This window comes from Rhincodon typus, chromosome 1, assembly GCF_021869965.1.
Source record: "Rhincodon typus isolate 14 chromosome 1, sRhiTyp1.1, whole genome shotgun sequence".
In the NCBI taxonomy this organism is placed as follows: Eukaryota; Metazoa; Chordata; class Chondrichthyes; order Orectolobiformes; family Rhincodontidae; genus Rhincodon; species Rhincodon typus.
The window spans coordinates 63,865,286-63,886,351 of NC_063332.1; the positions used below are offsets into that span (position 1 = coordinate 63,865,286).

Sequence of the window (21,066 nt, forward strand, 5' to 3'; positions counted from 1 at the left end):
CAGCATCAGAGGAGCAGGAAGGCTGACGTTTCGGGCCTAGACCCTTCCCTAGGCCCGAAACGTCAGTCTTCCTGCTCGTCTGATGCTGCTTGACCTGCTGTGTTCATCCAGGTCTCCATCCTGTTCTTCCATGTTCAGTTTTGCACAAGTTGGATTCTACAATAGAGGGAAGCTAAAATTTGATTTCACTAAAGCAGGTCACCATCTAAGTGGCTAGGCTACCTCTGTTGTTCCTACATGTGCATACTCCAGCCTGCTGCCATTCCCATCATCATAAAAATAGGAAATGCAGTGTGCAGCACAGAGGGCTTCTGGACTTGTCTGCCATTTTTGCCACTAAGAAGAGCCTCTCTGACAAAATGAAAATTTAGTTTCAAACCCTGATCTCAGGGACCTAAGGGATGTTAGAAAAGTTGTTGGGGATTGGGGGAATGAGAAGTGAGCGTTTGGACATATGAAAATGAGAATTAGAAACAGTGGGAGGTCATTCATCCCTTCTAGCCTTCTCCACTAATTAATAAGTTCATGGTTGATCTGGTTGTGGCCCTAATTCCACATCAGCTCTTTCAACCAATACCCAATGGACTCAATTGTTAGTTAAGAATCCATTTACCTCTGACTTAAGAATATTCACTGGCCCTACCTCCACTGGTCTCTGGAAAAGAGAGTTCCAAAGACTGTCAATCCTCTGAGAGAATAAAATTCTCCTTATCTCTGTTTTAAATGAACAACCTTTTATTTTTAAACTGTCTCCTGGTTCTGGCCTCTCCCACAATGGGAAACATTCTTTCTGTGTTTACCCTGTCAAATCGCCCAGCACCTCATAGATTTAATTAATATCATTACTCATTCTTCTAAATTTCAAGGATACATACCCAACCCGTCTAAACCTTTCTTCATAGGATAACCCCTTCATCACAGCTATCAGTCAAGTGAATCTTCTCCAAACTGCCTCTGATATGTTAAAAATTCCTTCTTTAACAAAGTGACCAAACCTGTGCACAAGTCTCATCAATGTTGTACATCTGCAGCAAAACATCTCAACATATATATTCCATTTCACTTGCAATAAACAACAACATTCCATATGCCTTCATAATCACTTGTTGGAGTTGAAGCCTAAGATCAGCCATGATCATAGTGAATGACAGAACTGGCTCAATGAGACTTGTTCTCTACCCCCTGCTCCTATCTCTTATGCTTTCGTCTACTTTCTGCCAAAATCCATTTGCCTGCCCTGTCCCCAGCCCCACTGCTTTCTCTCTCTCTGGCTGAACTCTGCCACACACACAACTTGCCCTCTTCTGATCAATGCCCTCTTCAGCTTTTCTTGGAAAGGCATTCTGCACTGTTTATAATAAAATGACTATCACCACCATCAGTTGAGATATGATCTTATGAAATCAAATTAAATATGCAGCTCCAAAATCACAACAGAAATAATTAAATGAAATGACTCACGATGTTATTAAATAATACCATCCCCATCGCTTTTGATTTCTGAGCGGCAGTCTATTGAAATAAATAAATAATATATCAAATAATATATCAAAATAAATACCACTGCTCGTATTCTCCAAATGTACAAAGCCCTGATGCAATCACATTAATATAAATTATATTCTCAAGTGGACATCTTCCATTATTGCTTTATATCATGCCCCAAGTTCTTTTTATTTATTAATGTTCCTGAATTGAATCTCCATTAGTTACAAAGTTATACTCAGGCTTTGCAGACTCCATCATCTATTTATTTAATACATCTTCCTACTTTTGCATTCCTACCAGCTCCACACTCTCATTTCATCAAGCTTGTTTTACTCTGTTGTCACTTCCTGGATGTAATTCAAATGAAGTATGCTTCCAGAGCCATGGCTAATCACTTTTCACATTACTGAATAATAAAATGAAGAGGAAGTGTTGTGACTTCTGGATGCTTACAGACAGTAGCTCCATTAAAAGGTACAGGTTCAGTTAAAGTTCTTTGAGAAAGCCAGAGCAATTTAGACACATTTTCATCATTAAAGGAAGTTTTTTTTTAATTTTGTCAATTACTGTCCTCTCCTATTACTTCCTTGACCATGTGCTGAGACTATTGTACCAGATTTTGATGGCAGCTATACCTGAAGCAGGCAACAGCGTGCCTTGCAATCAATTTTAGAAGGAGTGAATAAAAGAAAGACAACAGGAAAATAAATTGAGCAGAATGTAGTGCCAGATGGAGTTTCATTTGGATAAATGTGAGTTATTGCATTTTGATAAAATAAAAAAGGACAGGACTTATACAGTTAATAGTAGGGCCCTGAATATAGGTACATCAATAAGAATGGTTTAGAGGGATATGAGCCAAATGCAGGCTAGTGGGACTAGTTTAGTTCGGGAATCTTGGTCAGCATGGACGAGTTGGACCAAAGGATCTGTTTCCAAATTACCAAGGCGTAGAGCTGGATGAACACAGCAGACCAAGCAGCATCAGAGGAGCAGGAAGGCTGAAGAAGGGTCTAGGCCTGAAACGCCAGCTTTCCTGCTCCTCTGATGCTGCTTGGCCTGCTGTGTTCATCCAGCTCTACACCTTGTTATCTCAGATTCTGCAGCATCTGCAGTTCCTACTATCTGTTTCCGAGTTATATTGCTTTGTGACTCTAATTTAGTGTTGCTCACGCACACTGGTGGGAAACTTGTGTCTTTTCTGTGGTTGTTGACACAATCAAAAAAATAGCCATCAGGCTTTCCAGGGATTCAAAGCCCCGGAATAAAAGTCCCTCCTGCTGAGTGCTGCAAAACAGAGGCCAGCGGCAGACCATGGCCAGCAGGAACTGTGGATGCTACCAGTTGTGTACCAGAGATTGTTAGCAGATCACTGGACTCGGGTAAGTGAGGGCACAGTGTGGGTTATGATATTTTGCACCTTAATGAAATGCACAGAGCACGTACACCAGTTTATATTGTGGAGGAGATTGATTTAATGTTTTGGAAAAGTCTGCAATCTCAAACTAAATTAGTGCTTCAAGATGTGTTCCTGCAGACAATGTCGGGATGACATCTTAGGTCTATCTCCTACAAGATCCTACTTCCTCTCCCACCAAAACCTCATAACGTTGTCACATTGGGAAATGCTTGTTACACTCAATTAAGTATTCAATGCTTCAGATCCATCCAGACCCATATAACCCAAGTAGCATATAATTTGATTGATGTATTTCCAATCAAAAAGTGAGAGATGAGTTGGCCTGTAACAAGTAGGATATGAAAGTTCAACTGTTTTTACCTCCTACTTGCTATCACACAGACAGTTCTTGATTGGCCTGTTGATTCAAAGGTGATTGAGTCAGAGAATCAATCTGACGTTATGGAAGATTGCACAAGTAAGTCCTGTATACAAAAGGCAGGACAAATCCAACCCAACAGTTACCAGCCCATCAGTCTTCTCTCGATCATTAGTAAAGTTTGTAAAGTGTCACCAACAGTGCTATCAAGCAGCACCTGCTCAGCAATAACTTGCTCAGTGATGCCCAGTTTGGGTTCTGCCAGGACCACACAGCTCCTGAACTCATGACAGCCTTAGTTCAAACATGATCAAAAGAGCTGAATTCCAGAGTTGAGGTGAGACTGACAGCCCTTGGCATCAAGGCTGCATTTGACAGAGTGTGGCATCAAGGAGCCCAAGCAAAACTGGAATCAATGGGTATCGGGGGCAAATTCTCTGCTGGTTGGAGTCATACCTGACACATAGGAAGATGGTCGTGGTTGTTGGAAGCCATTCATCTCAGCTCCAGGACATCTCTGCAGGAGTTCCTCAAGTTAGTGTCCGAGGTCAAACTATCTTCAGCTGCTTCATCAATGACCTTCTCTCCATTATAAGGTCAGAAGTGGGGATGTTCGCCGATGAATGCACAATATTCAGCACCATTCGTAACTCCTCAGAAACTGAAGTAGTCCACATTCAAATGGCAAAAAGATCTGGACAATACCCAGGCTTGGTTTGAGAAGTGACAAATAACATTCATGCCACACAAATGCCAGGCAATGACCACCACCAATAAGAGACAATCTATCACTGCCCCTTGATGTTCAATGGTGTTACCATCACTGAATCCCCCATTATCAATATCCTGGGGGTTACCATTGATCAGGATCAGAATCAACTGGATTCACCATGTAAACACCATAGCTACAAGAGTAGGTCAGAGGCTAGTAATACTGCAACAAGTATCTCACCTCCTGACTCCCCAAAGCCTGTTCACCACCTACAAGGCACAAAACAGGAGTATAATGGAATGCTCCCCAACTGCCTGAGTGGATGCGGCTCCAACAGCATTCAAGAAACTTGACACCATCCAAGACAAAGCAGCTCGTGTGATGGCACTACATCCACAAGGATTGACTCCTTCCACCACTGACGCTCAGTATCAGCAGTGTGTGCTATCTATAAGATGCCCCGTAGTGTTACTTTGTACAAGATGCCCTGCAGAAGTTCTTCAAAGATCCTTAGACAGCACCTTCCAAGCCCATAACCACTTCCATCTAGAAGGACAAAGGCAGCAGATATAAGGCATCACTACCATCTCCACATTTCCCTCCAAAACACTCACCATCCTGACTTGGAAAGGTATCACCATTCCTTCACTGTCACTGGGTCAAAATCCTGGAATTCCCTACCTTAGGGCACTGTGGATCTATCCACAGCATGTGGAACAGTCAACAGATCCATGAAATCAAACAATTAAATAAACAGAGATATAATGGAAAGTGGGTTACATGTGATTGGAGTCTTGGGCAATGGGTTACACTTCAGCAGCACCCCACTTCTGATAATGCCAGGTCCTTAGACTGGGCGCAAACTGCCTTCGAAAGACAGATCCCCAAGAAGGACGCAGGAGGCTGAGGAAAGTTGAGCCACCACTGAATTCCAGTGGTCAAGGATAATTTGTGTCAATTGGTTCAATAATGAGTCTAATTGGCATCCTACCACAAGTGGGCTGGTTGCTCACTTTAAACTATTCTCATCTCCAACTTAATCACGGGGGGTTTCAGGCAACCAGGAGACATCTGTGACCCACCTCTCCCACTATTAGATGGGCCTGGACCATCATATTTCCTGATGTGACCTGCTGGGTTAGGTCCAGATGATTATACACACTCACTTGTTTCAGTAACACACTGATAGTACAGTATCCTTGTGAGATTGGTATGGTTTAAATGTGAAAGAATAAAGGAAACCGTGGTTAAAGGGAAAATAAAATAGCCATTTACATGGTACCTTTTCCTATCTCAGCCTGTTACAAAGCATTGTACAAACATAGTCATGGAATCATAAAGTTAGTGAGGGACAGAAGGAGACCATTCAGCCTCTTTCTCTATATAGCAATCCAATCTATCAGTCTCATTGCTTTATTCTAACTCCATAGCCCTGCAGTTTTTCTCAGGAGCCACCCAATTTCTCTCTGCTTCCACTCTTCTCATTTACAGTGAGTTTCAGGTGATTACCACTCACTGGGTAAAAACATTCATTCTCACATCCCCTACTATTGAATTGAAACATGGATCTATGACCAGCAACATTCAACAATACATTCAGAAATAGCATAACAAAAGTCAAAACTCAAAGACCTTTCTTGTCAATACGCGTCTGCGTTTTAGGACCAGAAGTAGTTAAGTTGTAAATCATGAAGCAACAAAGTTTGCTCTTTCGGCCTCAGTCCCTCCAGCCTGATCTGCACCCAACACTACTACAAATCTAGTTCCAGAGTCGTTTGGCAAAATCCGCATGAAACGATATTGCTACACCCTCCTCAAACAACTGAAAGCAGATATTAGGAAAGAAAATAATTTATACTATTTAAGTCAGGGAAGTGATCACCTAGTGGTATTATCACTGGACTACTAATCCAGAGACCTGGATAATGTTTTGGGGACCCACCCTCGAATCCCATCACAGCAGATGGTGGTATTTGAATTCAATAAAGGAAAATTCTGTAATTAGGAGTCAACAATTATCAATTGTTGGAAGAACCCATCTGGTTCACTTATGCCCTTTAGGGAAGAACACTGCCATCCTTACCTGGTCCGGCCTACATGTGACTCCAGTCCCGCAGTAACCCAATTGCCTCTTAGCTGCAGGATGGGCAATAAATGCTGACTGGACAGCGACACGTAATCATGTGAATGAATGAAAAATTTTTAAGATGTACAAAATGGGTGGTGGCAGTATTGTGGCTGCTGGAGAGAGAAGGTGAGGATTAATTTCCAAGTTATCTTCGGAGTTTCTTCTATACTTTTGGCAACAACTCGGTGTAGAGCAGAAGGAAGTCTATCCCACTGCTTCTAACTTTCATTAATATTTTCCTTCTGTATTTTCTCCATACCAATTTTTGCCCCATCCTATAGATCTCATGTTCTTCTTCCAAATGCTCATTGATTTTTAATTCTATTACATGTTAATTTCATGGCCAACATCAACATTATTGTTAAATTATTCCACTCTGGCATTAAGCAACCTACTACTGGAAGGTTAATTATCACATAAAATAAATAAGTAAATCAGAAAGCTCTCGAACTCTGAGCTTGTATTGCCTACTATTTGATTGTAATTCTATCCCGATATCCAGAAACTAATCAATGACCATCAAACTGACTGGTCTGTCTCCTATTGTCTCATATTTCTTACCATTTTAGGCACAGGAAACTCCAATCCTCAGGCTTCACCTCAGAATTCCATAATTTCTAAAAGATATTTGCCAGAGTTCCTGCAATTTCACCCTCAAGTTCCTTAAGTATTCTCAGCGCACCTGGTCTTGTCCTTCATATTTATTTATGTTAGTTTTGCACAGCTGTTTGGCAGTGAAGTGTGTCACAGTGTGCACAGTTCACAGACCTTATTCCTGCAGCATCCTTGAGTTCAAGTCCCAGATTGAGGAAGCTATCTGTCATCCACTTACTGAAATGCACATGCAGCAGACAATCCATCACATGACTTTTCTTAATTTTCACTTAATATTATCGAATCCCTGCAGTGTGGAGGAAGGCTATTCAGACCAACGAGTCTACACTGACCCTCTGAAAAGCATCCTGCCCTGGCCTAACCCCCTACACTATCCCTGTAACATCTCATTTCCCATGGTTAATCCACCTAGCCTGCATAACCCTGGAAACTATGGGCAATTGAGCATGGCCAGTACACCTAACCTGCACATCTTTGGACTGTGGGAGGAAACCTGAGCACCCGGAGGAAACACGCGCAGAAACAGGGAAAATGTGCAAACTCCACACAGACAGTCACCCAAGGGTGGAATTGAACCTGGGTCCCTGGTGTTGTGAGACAGCGGTGCTAACCGCTGAGCCACCATACCTTAAAAAAAAATTCTCTTGCAATATATGTGATACAAAGTCATTCTTTTCAGTGCCATGTGGCGTTTTTCTTATACTCAGGGCAAGTTTCTTTTGATGTTAAAGCCATTTAAATTCTATGTCATTTTTCTTCATGACCTTAAATGTTTTACCTAGATCAGATTGCTTGGTTATATTAGTCTGAGTAGAGTGAAGTGCTTTTAAGTTTAGTGCATAGTCTTCACAAAGGTACACATTGGTCCTCCGCATGCAGAATCACTTTCTTGAAGGAAATCTTCCATTCCACTGATCACCTCACCATGTTCAAACCTTAAGTCTCATGTGACAACACTTCTTAAGCACTTAAGATTGTTTCTCTTAAAATTTGGCAATTTTGTTTAGGTTTTAGTAAGCTTTCCAATTCTTGTATCAATTATGGCCACATTATGATGACTGATACTTAAAGCCTCATTCATGAAAAAGTTCCACACGTAGTTTCCCAGACCCAACTTATTATCAGCTGTTTAGTCAATGACCTTCCCTTTGTAATAAGGTCATAAGTAGGGCTGATCGCCAATAATTGCACAATGTTCAGCACTATTCACAACTCCACAGGTACTGAAATAGCCCTGTCTAGGGTGGCAGGGTGGCTCAGGGTTAGCACTGTTGCCTCACAGTGCCAGGGCCTGGGGTTCAATTCTACCCTTGGGCAACTGTCTGTGTGGAGTTTGCACATTCTCCCCATGTCTGCGTGGGTTTCCTCTGGGTGCTCTGGTTTCCACCCACAGTCCAAAAATGTGCAGGCTAGGTGAATTGGCTGTGCTAAATTGCCTCTTAGTGTTCAGGGATGTGTAGATTAGGTGGGTTATAGGGGAATGAGCCTGGGTGGGATACTCCAAGGGTCAGTGTGGACTTGTTGGGCCAAAGGGCCTGTTTCCACACTGTAGGGATTTTATCCTATTCTATTCTAAATGCAGCAAAATGTGGACAACATTCCGCCAATACTGGGCAAAATAAAATTTGTGCCAGACAAGTACCAGGCAATGGCCATCTCTAACAAAAGAGAGAGAATCTAACATCACCCCTTGATGTTCAATGGTATTACCATCACTGTCTCTTGTAGCGTTGACATCTTGTATTTATGTGGCTGGTCCACTTCAGTTTATCGTCCACAATAAAACCAATTGCTACAAGACCAGGTCAGAGGCTCAGCATTCTGTGATGAGTAACTAACCTCCTGTCTCCCTGAAACCTGTCCACAAGGCACAAGTGCTGGAATACTCCCATTTGCCTGGATAAGTGCAGCTCGAAGAACATTCAAAAAGCTGATACCATCCCGGACAAAACAGCGTACATCTTTGGTATCACATCTACAAACATTCACTTCCTCTGCCATTGACGCTCAGTAGCAGCAAAACATATTGGCTACAAGAAGCAATGCAGAAATTTACCAAGACTTCTTAGATAGCAATTTTCAAATCCATGGTCACTACCATCTGGAAAGACAAGGACAGCAGATACGTGGGAACACCACGACATGCAAGTTGTTCTCCAAGCTACTCACCATTCTGACTTGGAATTATATCTCAGTTCCTTTAGTGTCACTGGATAAAATCCTGGAATTCTCTCCCTAACAGGATTGTGGGTCTACCTGCAGTACTTGGACTGCAGTAGTTCAAGAAGGCAGCTCACCACTGCTTTCTCAAAGGCAACTAGAAATAGGCAATAAATGCTCATCCAGCCACCGATGCTCATTTCCCATGAATTTGTTTTTTTTATTTTAAATCTCAAGAATTTGTCTCCATTTTGTGGTTCTTTTATAAAATTGCTAATTAATTGGTCTTCCGTTAGTCATAGGAATCCTTCCCAGTCTTATTGGTAGAGGCATCACTGTCACAGTCAAACTGAGGTAAGTTGGAATCTCCATCTAACAGTTGTCTCTTGTCAGTTGCCATTTGTGTTTCATCTCCAAGTGATAGATTTTAGTTTTGACCCTGGTCCACCTCATACCCATAATAATAGGTTATATTATTGCCATCTATCTCACTTCTAAAGTTTACATAGATATTTTTAATCAACCTAAGACTTGAATGCAGATCTTCAGGTTCAGAGGTAAGGATACTACCACTGCAGCACAAGATTTTGAATTTTATATATATCCCCAGCACTTCCTCTTCTCACGAAATATGCATATATACAATTTTTTGACTGGGATCCTTCCACCATGCCACCATGCTCTTAATAATGTTCAATCCCTTAATCATAACAGGATAATCGAGATCACAATCTACTAGTCAGGTATGTTGCATGAAATCAAGTAGAGCTTTGGTACTTTTTATTTTTTATTTTTATTTTTATTTTTTATTTTTTACTTTTTATTTTTCTCATTGATTTTCAGAAGCACAGTTTGTACACATGCAGTGGTAGATTATGTGGAACAAGGTGCAGCCATAATGTTTAACAAAGTTGGTAAGTATCAAAGAAAATAAGCCTCGAAACTAAGAATCTCTTGTGCTCAAGGTCACCTAATCCAAACTGAAAATGGACTAAAATTGCCACTAAACAAAATCAAGCACAAACAAATAAAACAAAAATATTAGTTATGAATTTGTGCTTACAGTCTTGTAAAAAAAAAATCTGAATGACCATATTCCAAAACACTGGATGAGAATTAGTACAGTTAAATACATACAGTTGCCCAACTCAAATCAAAGTCAATGTAGAAGGCAATATTCATTGAGTACCCATCTGAAATACGTAACTTCCAGATAATGTGTTATACCTTTCAAATTTGCAGGTGATTTTCCTACCTGTAACTTATGCGATGCAGTGTCTGTTGGAATTCTTTAGTACCCAAAGAAAATTGTTAAGATATATTTAATATTTGTTTGAAAATTTATTAAGGGAGTCATTTTGCATTATTTCAATTTTTGCATAAGACAAAGGACTTTGAATGAACAGAAGTGGAAAATTTGTGTGTCTCACTTACGCTCTCACTGTTGGCAGCTACCACGCTGTGAGATTTTTTCATGATGAAATCGCAGTTACTCAGGAGATGTGTTTCAGACTTCTGCTTACTTCCAAGGTTTGAGAAACAAAATTTAAAATCCACTAAGATCTTTCCCTGAAAATAAAATTATTTTAAAAGAACTTTACTCAACAGAAAAGGCACAAAGTAGATGAGCAAAATTATTAAGGTTAAATTGTTAGGCATAATATTATATCAAGATGGCAAGCAAAAATCTCCATCAGATGATATTCCGATCTATACTCTGAAATAAAGCAGTTTCTATCAAACATTAGATAGCTAGGGAGTATTTGTGACTCGTAAAACAAATATTCCTCAACATTAATGACAGGAAAATCACAAACATTTCAGAAAGAGTAACTCCTTTGTGATCATCAGCCAAATGCTAATATGCAGATTCTCCAGAGGTGAATGTATAATAGCTTCTTTTTCTTTTAAATACATGTTTCAATATGAATTATGTGTGTCTCTTCACTCAAAAGAAATGTGAATCACAATTAAAACATACATATGCAAAACTTCACATTTATGATGATACAATATATGTGACATAAAATTTAACCTTTTTGATTTTATAAAACCCCAAATGTAATAGGACCAGAAAAATGTTTAGAAAATATCTTTGCTTACAGATGCTTTACGAGTTAAATACTTTCTTCATATACCATGGCATCTGCGTTTGAGTTTCTGTTTTATCACTAATGAGGAATAGTAATTACTTTCCAATTAGTCAATGATTTATGATCGATATTTGCTTTCAATTAAGGAATAAAGGTCTCACACACAAAAACAGAAAGTGCTGGGAAAGCTCAGTAGGTCTGGCAGCATCTGTGAAGAAAAAAATCAAAGTTAACATTCTGAGGATAGATCTGAGGAAGGGTCACCGGACCCAAAACGTTAACTCTGATTTTTTTGTTCACAGATGCTGCCAGACCTGCTGAGCTTTCCCAGCAACTTCTGTTTTTGTTCCTGATTTACAACATCCACAGTTCTTTCAGTTTTTATAAAGGTCCCATAATATGGCTCAGAACTATGACAGAAAGGTTAAAAGAGGAAGCATCATGAATAGAATCTTGCGCTATCTCCTGTGGTGAGTTTGGTGGCCAGTGTGACACTGATCTAGCATTGTACAATGCAGTGACATGTCCAACCCCTTGACATTTCAGTACCGCCCACCATGCCTGTCTCTCCATTTGCACTTAACTGCAATACAAGCTGGCAATCTCCAACGAAGCAAAAAGTGAGTGAGCACTAAGAAATGAAGCTCAGAACACTAAAACGGATCCTGTGTATATATGGGATATATGAGATGCACATGTGTCTCTGGACACAGAGCAACCTGGCAGAAGCATGCAAGTGTCAAGTGTCCCTGAGCTGCAATGTAAATCCCAGAGGGGCTGAAGTGGTGAAAAAACTGGATCGAGATTAGGCGCGATGATTTGATAAAGCTGGAGGTTGTCTAAGGTTGGGGAAGGACATTGTCTGAGGAGGAATTTTGTGCTGAAGACAGAGTGAGATGAATGCCACGACAAGGTATCTGCTTTGATTTTAATGTCAGGAATTGGTGCTGTCTAGATTGGAAGTTGAATAGAAAAGCAGCAAGTTGGGCTATTAACCCAATGCAAATTCATGGAAATAAGGAAGTCACTACATAAACTTTAAAGGAAAAGTTGAGAACTTTTTCTCAATGTTGTGATTCTGTTCTTTTAATTCTTGCCGTATTTTCCCAAATTTCTCACCATTATGCATGCAGTGCAAGAGAGCTGAAAATTCTATCCATTGTATTTTTTTTTCCAGTGAGATTAATCTGGCTGAAAAACGATGGTGTTCCACTAAAAGCAAATCTCACAAAATTTTGTTGGTATCGTAAAGGAAAAGCTGGAGGTATCCTTTTGAAGCACATAAATGATTTCTTATGGTAGTACTACAGAACTCGAGAAATGTGTTATTCGTCAAATTAGAGTGTACTATAAAGGTGCATAATTCAATAACATTCGCTGCTTTCCTACAGGATAGTAAACCATCGAATTTCATTGCGCTGCAAATTCCGAGCGAATATTGATGGCAGCCATTTAACTATGCGGATTTGTGAACAGAATGTCATTACCTTCTGAAAGGCCTTTCATTCACTCAGTGCATTCAAATAATGCACAACAATATTTGGTTTCCAGGCAACAACAGGAATGTTTTCATTCTTCAACAACTGTATCTGCTTTCTGAATTTGTGGGCAAGGACACCTCCTCAGAAAGCAAGGCTACTTTCGTTCATTATATGTGACAACTTCAGGTCACCCACAGGCAGAAGCAGTTAGAATAAGCTCAGTTTGAAGCAACTGCATAATTATGGAGCATGGTATTGATATCTTGAAGCTGTGTTTCAAATGCCTTTACCTGTTCTTTAATCTTATAAGATTACATTGTCACAGTTGCCAAAATCATCAGCAAGCAAAATCTGCTGCATAACTTGGGAACACCTTTCACCTCCCTTGAGATACGAAGCAAGGGAAATAATTGGGCGCATTGGCCCTGGACAAATACCCATTCCCTTCTTACAACCTCACGAATTAAGTTCAAGACTAGAAGGTCCATAGTGACCTTCTCAATCTGTAACCAATTAAGGCCCTTAAGTGATCGTTTAATGATTCCCTAATCACCAGGTTTCCCACTGAGGCTATTTTCCCAACTGAGCAACCAGGGTGACCTAAGTGATTGGCTGGGGAGAGGCCTCTGATCAGGGGCCATTGGAAACATAGATGAGGAGTAATGGGTGACATTGAAAGCCAGACCACTACCCTTGCCTCTGATCCCTTTTACCTTCTCACTGTTGGATCACCTAAGTAGAGGGCCTGGACCATAGGACCCAGAAGCAGCTGGCCTCTTATTAGCCTGTCAGCTTTTAATGAGGTGATGAGCACACGATAGGTGATCACCTTATATAGTCGACACACAAAACAGCCTAATCATGGCAGAAGCAGGACATAAATAGCGATATGCACATGATGATCCTACAGAATCACTTTTGCAACCACAAAGGCTATTATGTCTGACATAACACAAAAATCATTCTGATAAGATTTTGAAGATTATTGCTGTGTATGTTTGCTAAACAAAGTGGCTCAAAACTCAATCATCAGAGAACTAGTTTTGTTTGCATCACCTTAGCATCATCATGGTCCTACATTTACTATGTTTATTCTTTCTTCTTTATCTCATGAAGATACATTGTGAACAAAAAGTCAAATAACATGCATTCAGTTTTATTTCTGTACTTTTTGCTGTGTGTAGTTAATGTTACTGTTTATTTTTAGTTCTCTTTATTGGTCTTTGTCGAACTGATGACCTCCTCATATTTGGTTCAGTGATGTCCTTTAGGGAAGGAAACTGCCATCCTTACCTGGTCTGTCCTACATTTGACTCCACAGCAATGTGATTGATTCTTAACTGTCCTCTGGGTAATTACGGATGAGAAATAACTGCTGGCCTAGCCAGCGATGTCCACATGCTATGAATGAATTTAAAAAAGTAAACGAGATATCTGGCAGTCAGATTGGAACTATTGGGATTCGAGTTGACCTATTGCCTCTATATGCTAGCTTCTGACATGGTCCTAGAACTGCTTAGACTCTTATTTTTATTCACATGTGGGATGTGAGCATTACAGGCTGGCCACTAGTTGCACTTGAGAAGGTGGTGATGAGTCGCCTTCTTGAACTTCTGCAATCCATGTGCTGCGAGTTTACCCACAATGCCATTACAGAGGAAATGCCAGGATTTTGACCCTGTAATAATGAAGGAACAATGATATATTTCCAAGTCAGGACGGTGAGCATTTGGAGGGAAACTTGCAGGAGGTGGTGTTCCCATGTATCTGCTGCCCTTGACCTTCTAAATGGAAGTGGGCATGGGTTTGGAAGGCGCTGTCTGAGGATCTTTGGTGAATTCCTGCTGTGCATCTTGTAGATAGTACACACTGCTACTACTGAGGGTCGGTGGTGGTGGGAGTGAGTGCTTGTGGATGTAGTGCCAATCAAGTGGCTGCCTTGTCCTGGATGGTGTCAAGCTTAAGCATTTTTGGAGCTGTACCCACCAGGTAAGTGCAGAGCATTCCATCACACCCCTGCTTTGTGCCTTGTAAATGATGGACAAGCTTTGGAGAGTCAGGAGGTGAGTTACTTGTCTCAGTATTCCTGGTCCCTGACAATTTCTACATCGTGTATTACTGAACCATTGGAGATAACCAACTTCTTTACACAAAACACTGTATTCACAGATAACCCTTCTGGAATGCTTCTTTAAGGCTCATGTGACTTTTATTGTGAGATAGCAAGGACTGCAGATGCTGGAGTCAGCGATAACACAGTGTGGAGCTGGAGGAACACAGCAGGCCAGGCAGCACCAGAAGAGCAGGAAAGTCAATGTTTCAGGTCGGGACCCTTCTTCAGAAATGGGGAGAGGGAAAGGAGCTGGGAAATACATAAAGAGAGGAGGGGTGGGGCTGCAGAAGTTAGGTGGGATGGTGATAAGTGAGTGCAGGTAGGAAGTTGAGGGGATTGGTCAGTGAGGTGGGTGGGGCGGATAGGTGGGAGTGAAGATAGACAGGTTGTGTCAGGTCAAGAAGGTGCAGATGAGAGGTAGGGTTGGATGTGGGATGAGGACGGGGCGGGAGATTTTAAAACTGGTGAATTTCGTGTTTAGGTCAGTGGGCTGTAGGCTCCCGAGGTGGAATATGAGGTGTTGTTCCTTCAGTTTGTGGGGGGTGTCATTGTGACACTGGAGGAGGCCCAGGATGGACATGTCACCCAGGGAGTGGAAGGGGGAGTTGAGATGGTTCGTGAACGGAAGGCGTTGTCGTTTGTCGCGTACAGAGTGCAGATGCTCTACGAAACAGCCTCCAAGTCTACACTTGGATTCACCGATGTAGAGGAGGCCACATCGGGACCAGCGGATACAATAGACCAGGTTGACAGATGTACAGGTGAACCTCTGTCTGATATGAAAAGTTTGTTTTGGGCCTTGAATGGAGGTGAGTGAAGAGGTGTAGGGGCAGATGTAGCACATCCTGCAGTTGCAGGGAAAAGTACGAGGGGTGGTGGGGTTAGTGGGCAGTGTGGAGCGTACAAGGGAGTTGCGGAGAGAGCGGTCCCTATGATAGGCAGGTAGGGCTGGGGAGGGAAATATTTCTTTGGTTGTGGGGTCAGATTGTAGGCGGCAGAAATCGCAGAGAATGTTGGGTACAGAGGTTGGTTGGGTCATATGTGAGGACAAGGGGGATTCTGTCTTTATTTTTATTGGGGGTGTTCGGATAACCTTCTGAAAGCTGCAGCAGAACGGAAAACCCTACCTGCGTGCATAAGTGTCCAGTGCACACCGCACACTGTTTGTTTTTCATAAACATTCAGGAATTTATGTGCAAGTTTAGTAATGAGATTTCAATCTCTCCTGAACACTTTCAACTGAGTGTGTTATATGTGTTTATAATGCAGTATAAGCTCAAGTCTTTTCCTACTGAATTACAATAGCTATGATCTTCCTACTACCTTTTACTGGTCTTTGAATCCCCGATAAAAAAATGCAGTAGCATTTTTAAGAATAAGGTGAATGCTTTTCTATGTAAAAGCATAAACAATCTGGAAATAATGACTTGTGTGCATGGCACTAGACGATGTTAAGATGGAAGAATAAATTAATTGATTCTGTATTTCCTGTGGGAGCTACGTTCACAGGGTTTGTGAGTCAGGCATAAATGTGTAAAATTATAGTACTGGCTCTCTGATCCATGTTTCGTTAATCAAAGATCTCCAACGAGGCTCAGGGGTGGTAATGTTTTCTATATTTCAGTAATCAAAAACTGCTGTTCATAACTTCAATAATTCACCAAGAATGGTTAATGTTTTTTGGACAATTTCAATTATTAGGCAGATTGCAAAATCACCTAATTTCCTGAGAAAAACTAATTTCCTGCAAATGCATGTTACTAAGATAACATTTGTTTAATATTTCATTCAGTATTTTTTTACAGAGGAAATAATTTTGGTATTCAAATAATTTCTCAAATAAAACTGTAGGTTATTTTGTTCCACTATAGTTAATTAGACAATGATTTTAGTGAAATCTTTAAACCAAGTCAATCTGCCATTTTCATTACTATTATGACATTACTGCTTTTGGTCCTGGAGAAAGCTTTTGTTCTTCAGTTTTCTGCCCTAGTGTGGCACTTGCGAATATCCAGAACCTTGATTGTTCACTTTACATTGTGGAGAAATGCTACAATAGCTCTGAATAATCTATGCTTCTTATTTCATCTCTTGAGGATAAGTTTGCAATGTTTCTGTCTGCTTTCAAATGTAAATTAACCAAAATAATTAATCCAGTCTTACAATCATGCATTATTCATTATTGACCTTCCAATGAAATGAAGGTCCAGATTTCTATGATTTGTTACAATAACAGTTTGTTTTAAATTTTGTATAGGTTACGACTAATATTAAACTGACAGCAATTACAAAACCGAGGGTAGTACATCCATGATCTGAGAAGATCAGTAATCATTTGATTAATCATAACAATATATTAGCTTTACGTTAAATTGATGCATAGAAGTTACGACGTGGAAAATAGGCCATTCAGTACCTGTTAACAGTTCCCCTTACACAAGCAAACAGTTTTAACAACATTTACACACCCAGCTTTAGTCCTTCAATGTCTCTTCTGTTAGCCACTTAACCAATGTATGTTTGGATGTTGGCAATTTCTGACAATAAATTGTTAAGCCTCTGAACTTTCTCCCATTTACTGCTGGAAGTGGAGAGAACCTTTCGAGATATTTTGGTAATTGTTTGAGAGGTTGGAAACGAATGAGGAAAAGACGAACATGCTTTACTTTTCAGGATGCAGTGAATGTTTCCACCGGTGATGTTCCCTTCATGTTCAGTACTGGGCCTTCAGATTTCCATCATTCATTTTAATGTTTCAAGCCCCAATATACCTGGAGTAGTCACCAATGTGAAAAATTGATCAAACCACTGAATTACTCAATTTTACCTAACTGCCTGACTTAGGTTAAAAGAATATGAATACCATGTTTTTCTGAGTGAACATCCCCATTTCCGATGTTATGGTAGAGGGAAAGTTGTAGATGAAGCAGCAGAAATGGTTGAGCCTAGGACACCACTCTGAAGATCTCCTGCAGAGATGCCCTGGAGCATCATCTTACAGAGACGCAATAATTTACCTTACCCTGTGCTGTGACATTCTGCAAGTGGAATCTTATTGGGGTCTGAGCAATGTGCAATGAGATGATGTGTGGCAGAAGTGAGGTGAAGCCCATCTTAACATTAGGAGCAACTCACACCATCTTTTATTCTCTTCACAAGTTGCATGGAGAGATTCTCAGGTGGCAGCACTTTGGCAATTGATGGTCATTATTGTTTGTTAAATGTATCGTAAACAGCCCAAGACAACTCACTAATATTCAGCTTTCCCTCTTAACAAGCTTGCCAAACCAGCTCAATATTAGGAAAACTTGCCAAACAACCAGAGCAAAAAACTGACTGAGTCAGCTCATTGTTTTCCCCAAATGACCTCGATGTGGAAACCATGCATCAACATTGCAGGGCACGCTTCATTAGCACTGGCCTCGTGCATCCTACATCACAAACATGCATAAGAACTCTCATGGCACATCTGTGATCCGCTTACAGTACACTTTCTGCATTTCAAAGCTACACCGGCAATGATCACTGTAATGCTGCAGGAAGGTCACTGTGCACTCAGGGACACACACACCCAGCTCACGGACTGGGCCAGGCTGTATCTCTGGGTTTGTTGTTCTTTGTTATAGCGTTCACTCACTCTGAATCCACCTGGATGCTCACAGCATCTCTGCTTTGCATTGCCTTTTCACATTTTGCCCCCTGAATCAAATATTTGAGACTCTCATTATGCAGTTCTCAGTCAAATCAAGGGGTATTGCCTTCTCTCAGGGTTCCCAGCCAAGTAACTCAAGAGCAACCTCTGATATAAGTCCAGGTTTGTTCAGAGTCAGAATCGTCTTGCATTAGGAATGAGGTGTCAAATGCCAGGCAGTCCACCATGAGCCTGTTCCTTGCAAACAGAAAGAAAATGTAAACACACTGTGTCTGCTTCATCTCAACAATAAAGAGTGACAAGCATTCTCTGGTTCATTTCTCAGGGTAATGTATTAATCAGAGCCCTCCTGCTATTTTCAAAACTTAAAGAAAGCATGACAGTTAACTGTCAGTCATCATTAACAGGTGAATTTTCCACAGCAATATCTTTAACAGTAAGAGTTTACTTGCCAACCAATCAGCACACTGCTCACATATAGCATTATTGTTGATTTCCCTTTACTTTAGTATTTCTCACAAATGTCCTGATGATTTAATCTTCCTCTACCTGAGTGTCCAGTGCCCCATTAATGCTTACAATGAATTTTCAACAATTTTAACTAAGCAAAAGCAATGTTTATCATTTCTACTTCAGGCTTAGTGGAGTAGAAAATACAAAGTGGTACTCATTGACTCTCAGCCTCTTGCCTGACAACACACCAAGTTAATCAATACCAGATTGCACATGTGATGTGCTAACTGCAGGATGCCAAGCTGTTGAACCTAACAAATTTCACATACATGTATACTTCCTTTCCTGTCAAACATTCAAATGTTAACACCTAAAATCCTAATAATGTAGTACTGAATGTGTTGGAAGACTCCATTAAAAATATAATAAAGGACATTGAGTACAATTCTGATGAAAACTGAACAATGTATTGCTTACTCCATTGCTTACATTAAGTTTCTCAGCTATACACTCTTAGCTTGCACCTTCACAGAACTCCTTCCTGTTACCAGCACTGATTTGATTACACCTGTCAAAAAATATGGAATGGATTGTGTCCAAAGACTATAACAATTCAAAACCTCTTCACTAAAATACACTTCATAACGTACATGAGTGTCAACATTCTGTGACAAATGTAGCTGCGGTCATTGGAAGAAAGACAACTCTGAACCTATAAAAGCCTGATGCCAGAATATATAATGCTGAAGACAATATATACTGTTGTATGGATTATTTCTAAATTCAATTACATCTTTAATATTTTTACTTTGGAGGTTTTGTCCAAGTTAAGGTAAGGTTATGAAAGGACCGTTAATTATCAAAGTGTTATCAGGAAAGTGGAGATGAGGATTATCAGATTGAATAGTCTCATTGACTGCTGAGCGGACTTGATGGTCTGAATGTTAACTTCTATTCCTATGTTTTATGGTCTTAGTTCTTATGGTCTTGTTATGCAGCCCTCCATCCAGTCAAGGGGTATAGCCTTTGCTCATATGTTCCCAACACAGTTTAATCAAGGGCAGCCTTCGAAACAAGTACAGGCTCTGCTCAGGGTGGTCAGAGACAGGATCTCTCCTTTTGAGGAGCTGGATATTCGGCAACCACCCATGTTCAGTCTTTCTGCATTATTGAGGGTTATTATCCTCCTCAAATGTTAGAGAAAGGCAGCTATTATGGGAGATGAAAGTGATTGGCACAGTTGTGACTTTCCCTTCAGATTGGGAGGTTTTAGTGAGTAGGTAATGCAGAGGGCATGCAAGGTTAGTGATGTTAGGTACAGGGTGGGTGAAAGTGGCAGGGGAAGATGGTACAAACTATGGTGAGAGTGGTAAATGTATAAGCCTTGATGGAATGTGTGCACAGTAGCAGAGATAGAATGGGTGGGAGTTATCAAAAGAGAAGGTAGTAGCACTTATGCTGGTGGATTGGAGAAGGTAATTTACCTTCTTCCTCCAGACAATTGAGACTGCTCTAACCCAGGGGACAATGCTGGACCAGGCTGCCATGGTCTGGTGTTGTGGTCTCCACTGCTGCCCCTGGGCAATGAGGACAAGAAGCATGTGCACCACCCATCCAGCAGGACCTCCAGGATCCTACCCCTAAAGCAGGTCACCGATTTCCTCCTGTCTGCCATGTCCTGGACAAATGTCAGGAACTGTACAGCAGTTACTGCACTGCTACTGTAGAGATCTCCAGTGCTTGTTTGGGTGAACAACAGGCTTCTAAATATGTTGTCAGCGACTGATTTGAAGACAATGGGTGGAAATTTGTCATGAGAAGTGCCATTGGGGCATTGTAGGGAATTAATGAGGCAAATTTGGTAAGATGCAATAACAGAACTCATCGTGCCTCACAGCAACAAACCCTCCAAAAACCCAACACAACTCAAACTTAGCCAAAATAAATTAAGATTCAGCCCCTAATATTCTAAGACATGGCATGGCAGCAAAACATCTTTACAGTCACACCTCACTACATCAAGTAAAACCATTCCAGCCAACAATTTTTGAGTTACAGATATCAATAGTGTCAGCAACAGTAACTGAAGAACCAAATTTCCTGGCCGTTAACTTTTCCTTTATGCGTCCTGAGTTCCGGAGTATTTCCACCATCTTCTGTTTGATGACTATAACTATATGCGAACAACAGAATGTAGAGAATTGCAGGAGCAAAGACTATTTATTGAAAAGACTAAATGAACAGCAATATTCAGAGGCTCCTTAAAACAAACTCATGAAAAATGAGAAGGTTATTTCTCACATACAGTTTGAACATGAATGGGCACTAAAGGACAATGAGACTTCTATTGTATTGAAATTGAATGGAGCAATTTGAAAATTTAATTGTTTGCC

The 21,066-nt window shown here is 40.7% G+C and overlaps 1 protein-coding gene across 1 annotated transcript in view; it reads right to left on the reverse strand.

The window, feature by feature from the left end:
* LOC109920608 (cAMP-specific 3',5'-cyclic phosphodiesterase 4D-like) overlaps positions 1–10,382 on the reverse strand; it is a 997,263-nt gene extending 986,881 nt beyond the window's left edge. Inside the window, exon 1 of the mRNA XM_048595692.1 lies at positions 10,316–10,382. Within this exon, the coding sequence (XP_048451649.1) occupies positions 10,316–10,357 (42 nt within the window). The 5' untranslated portion in view covers positions 10,358–10,382. The remainder of the gene's footprint in view (positions 1–10,315) is intronic.
* Positions 10,383–21,066: the final 10,684 nt, after the last annotated feature.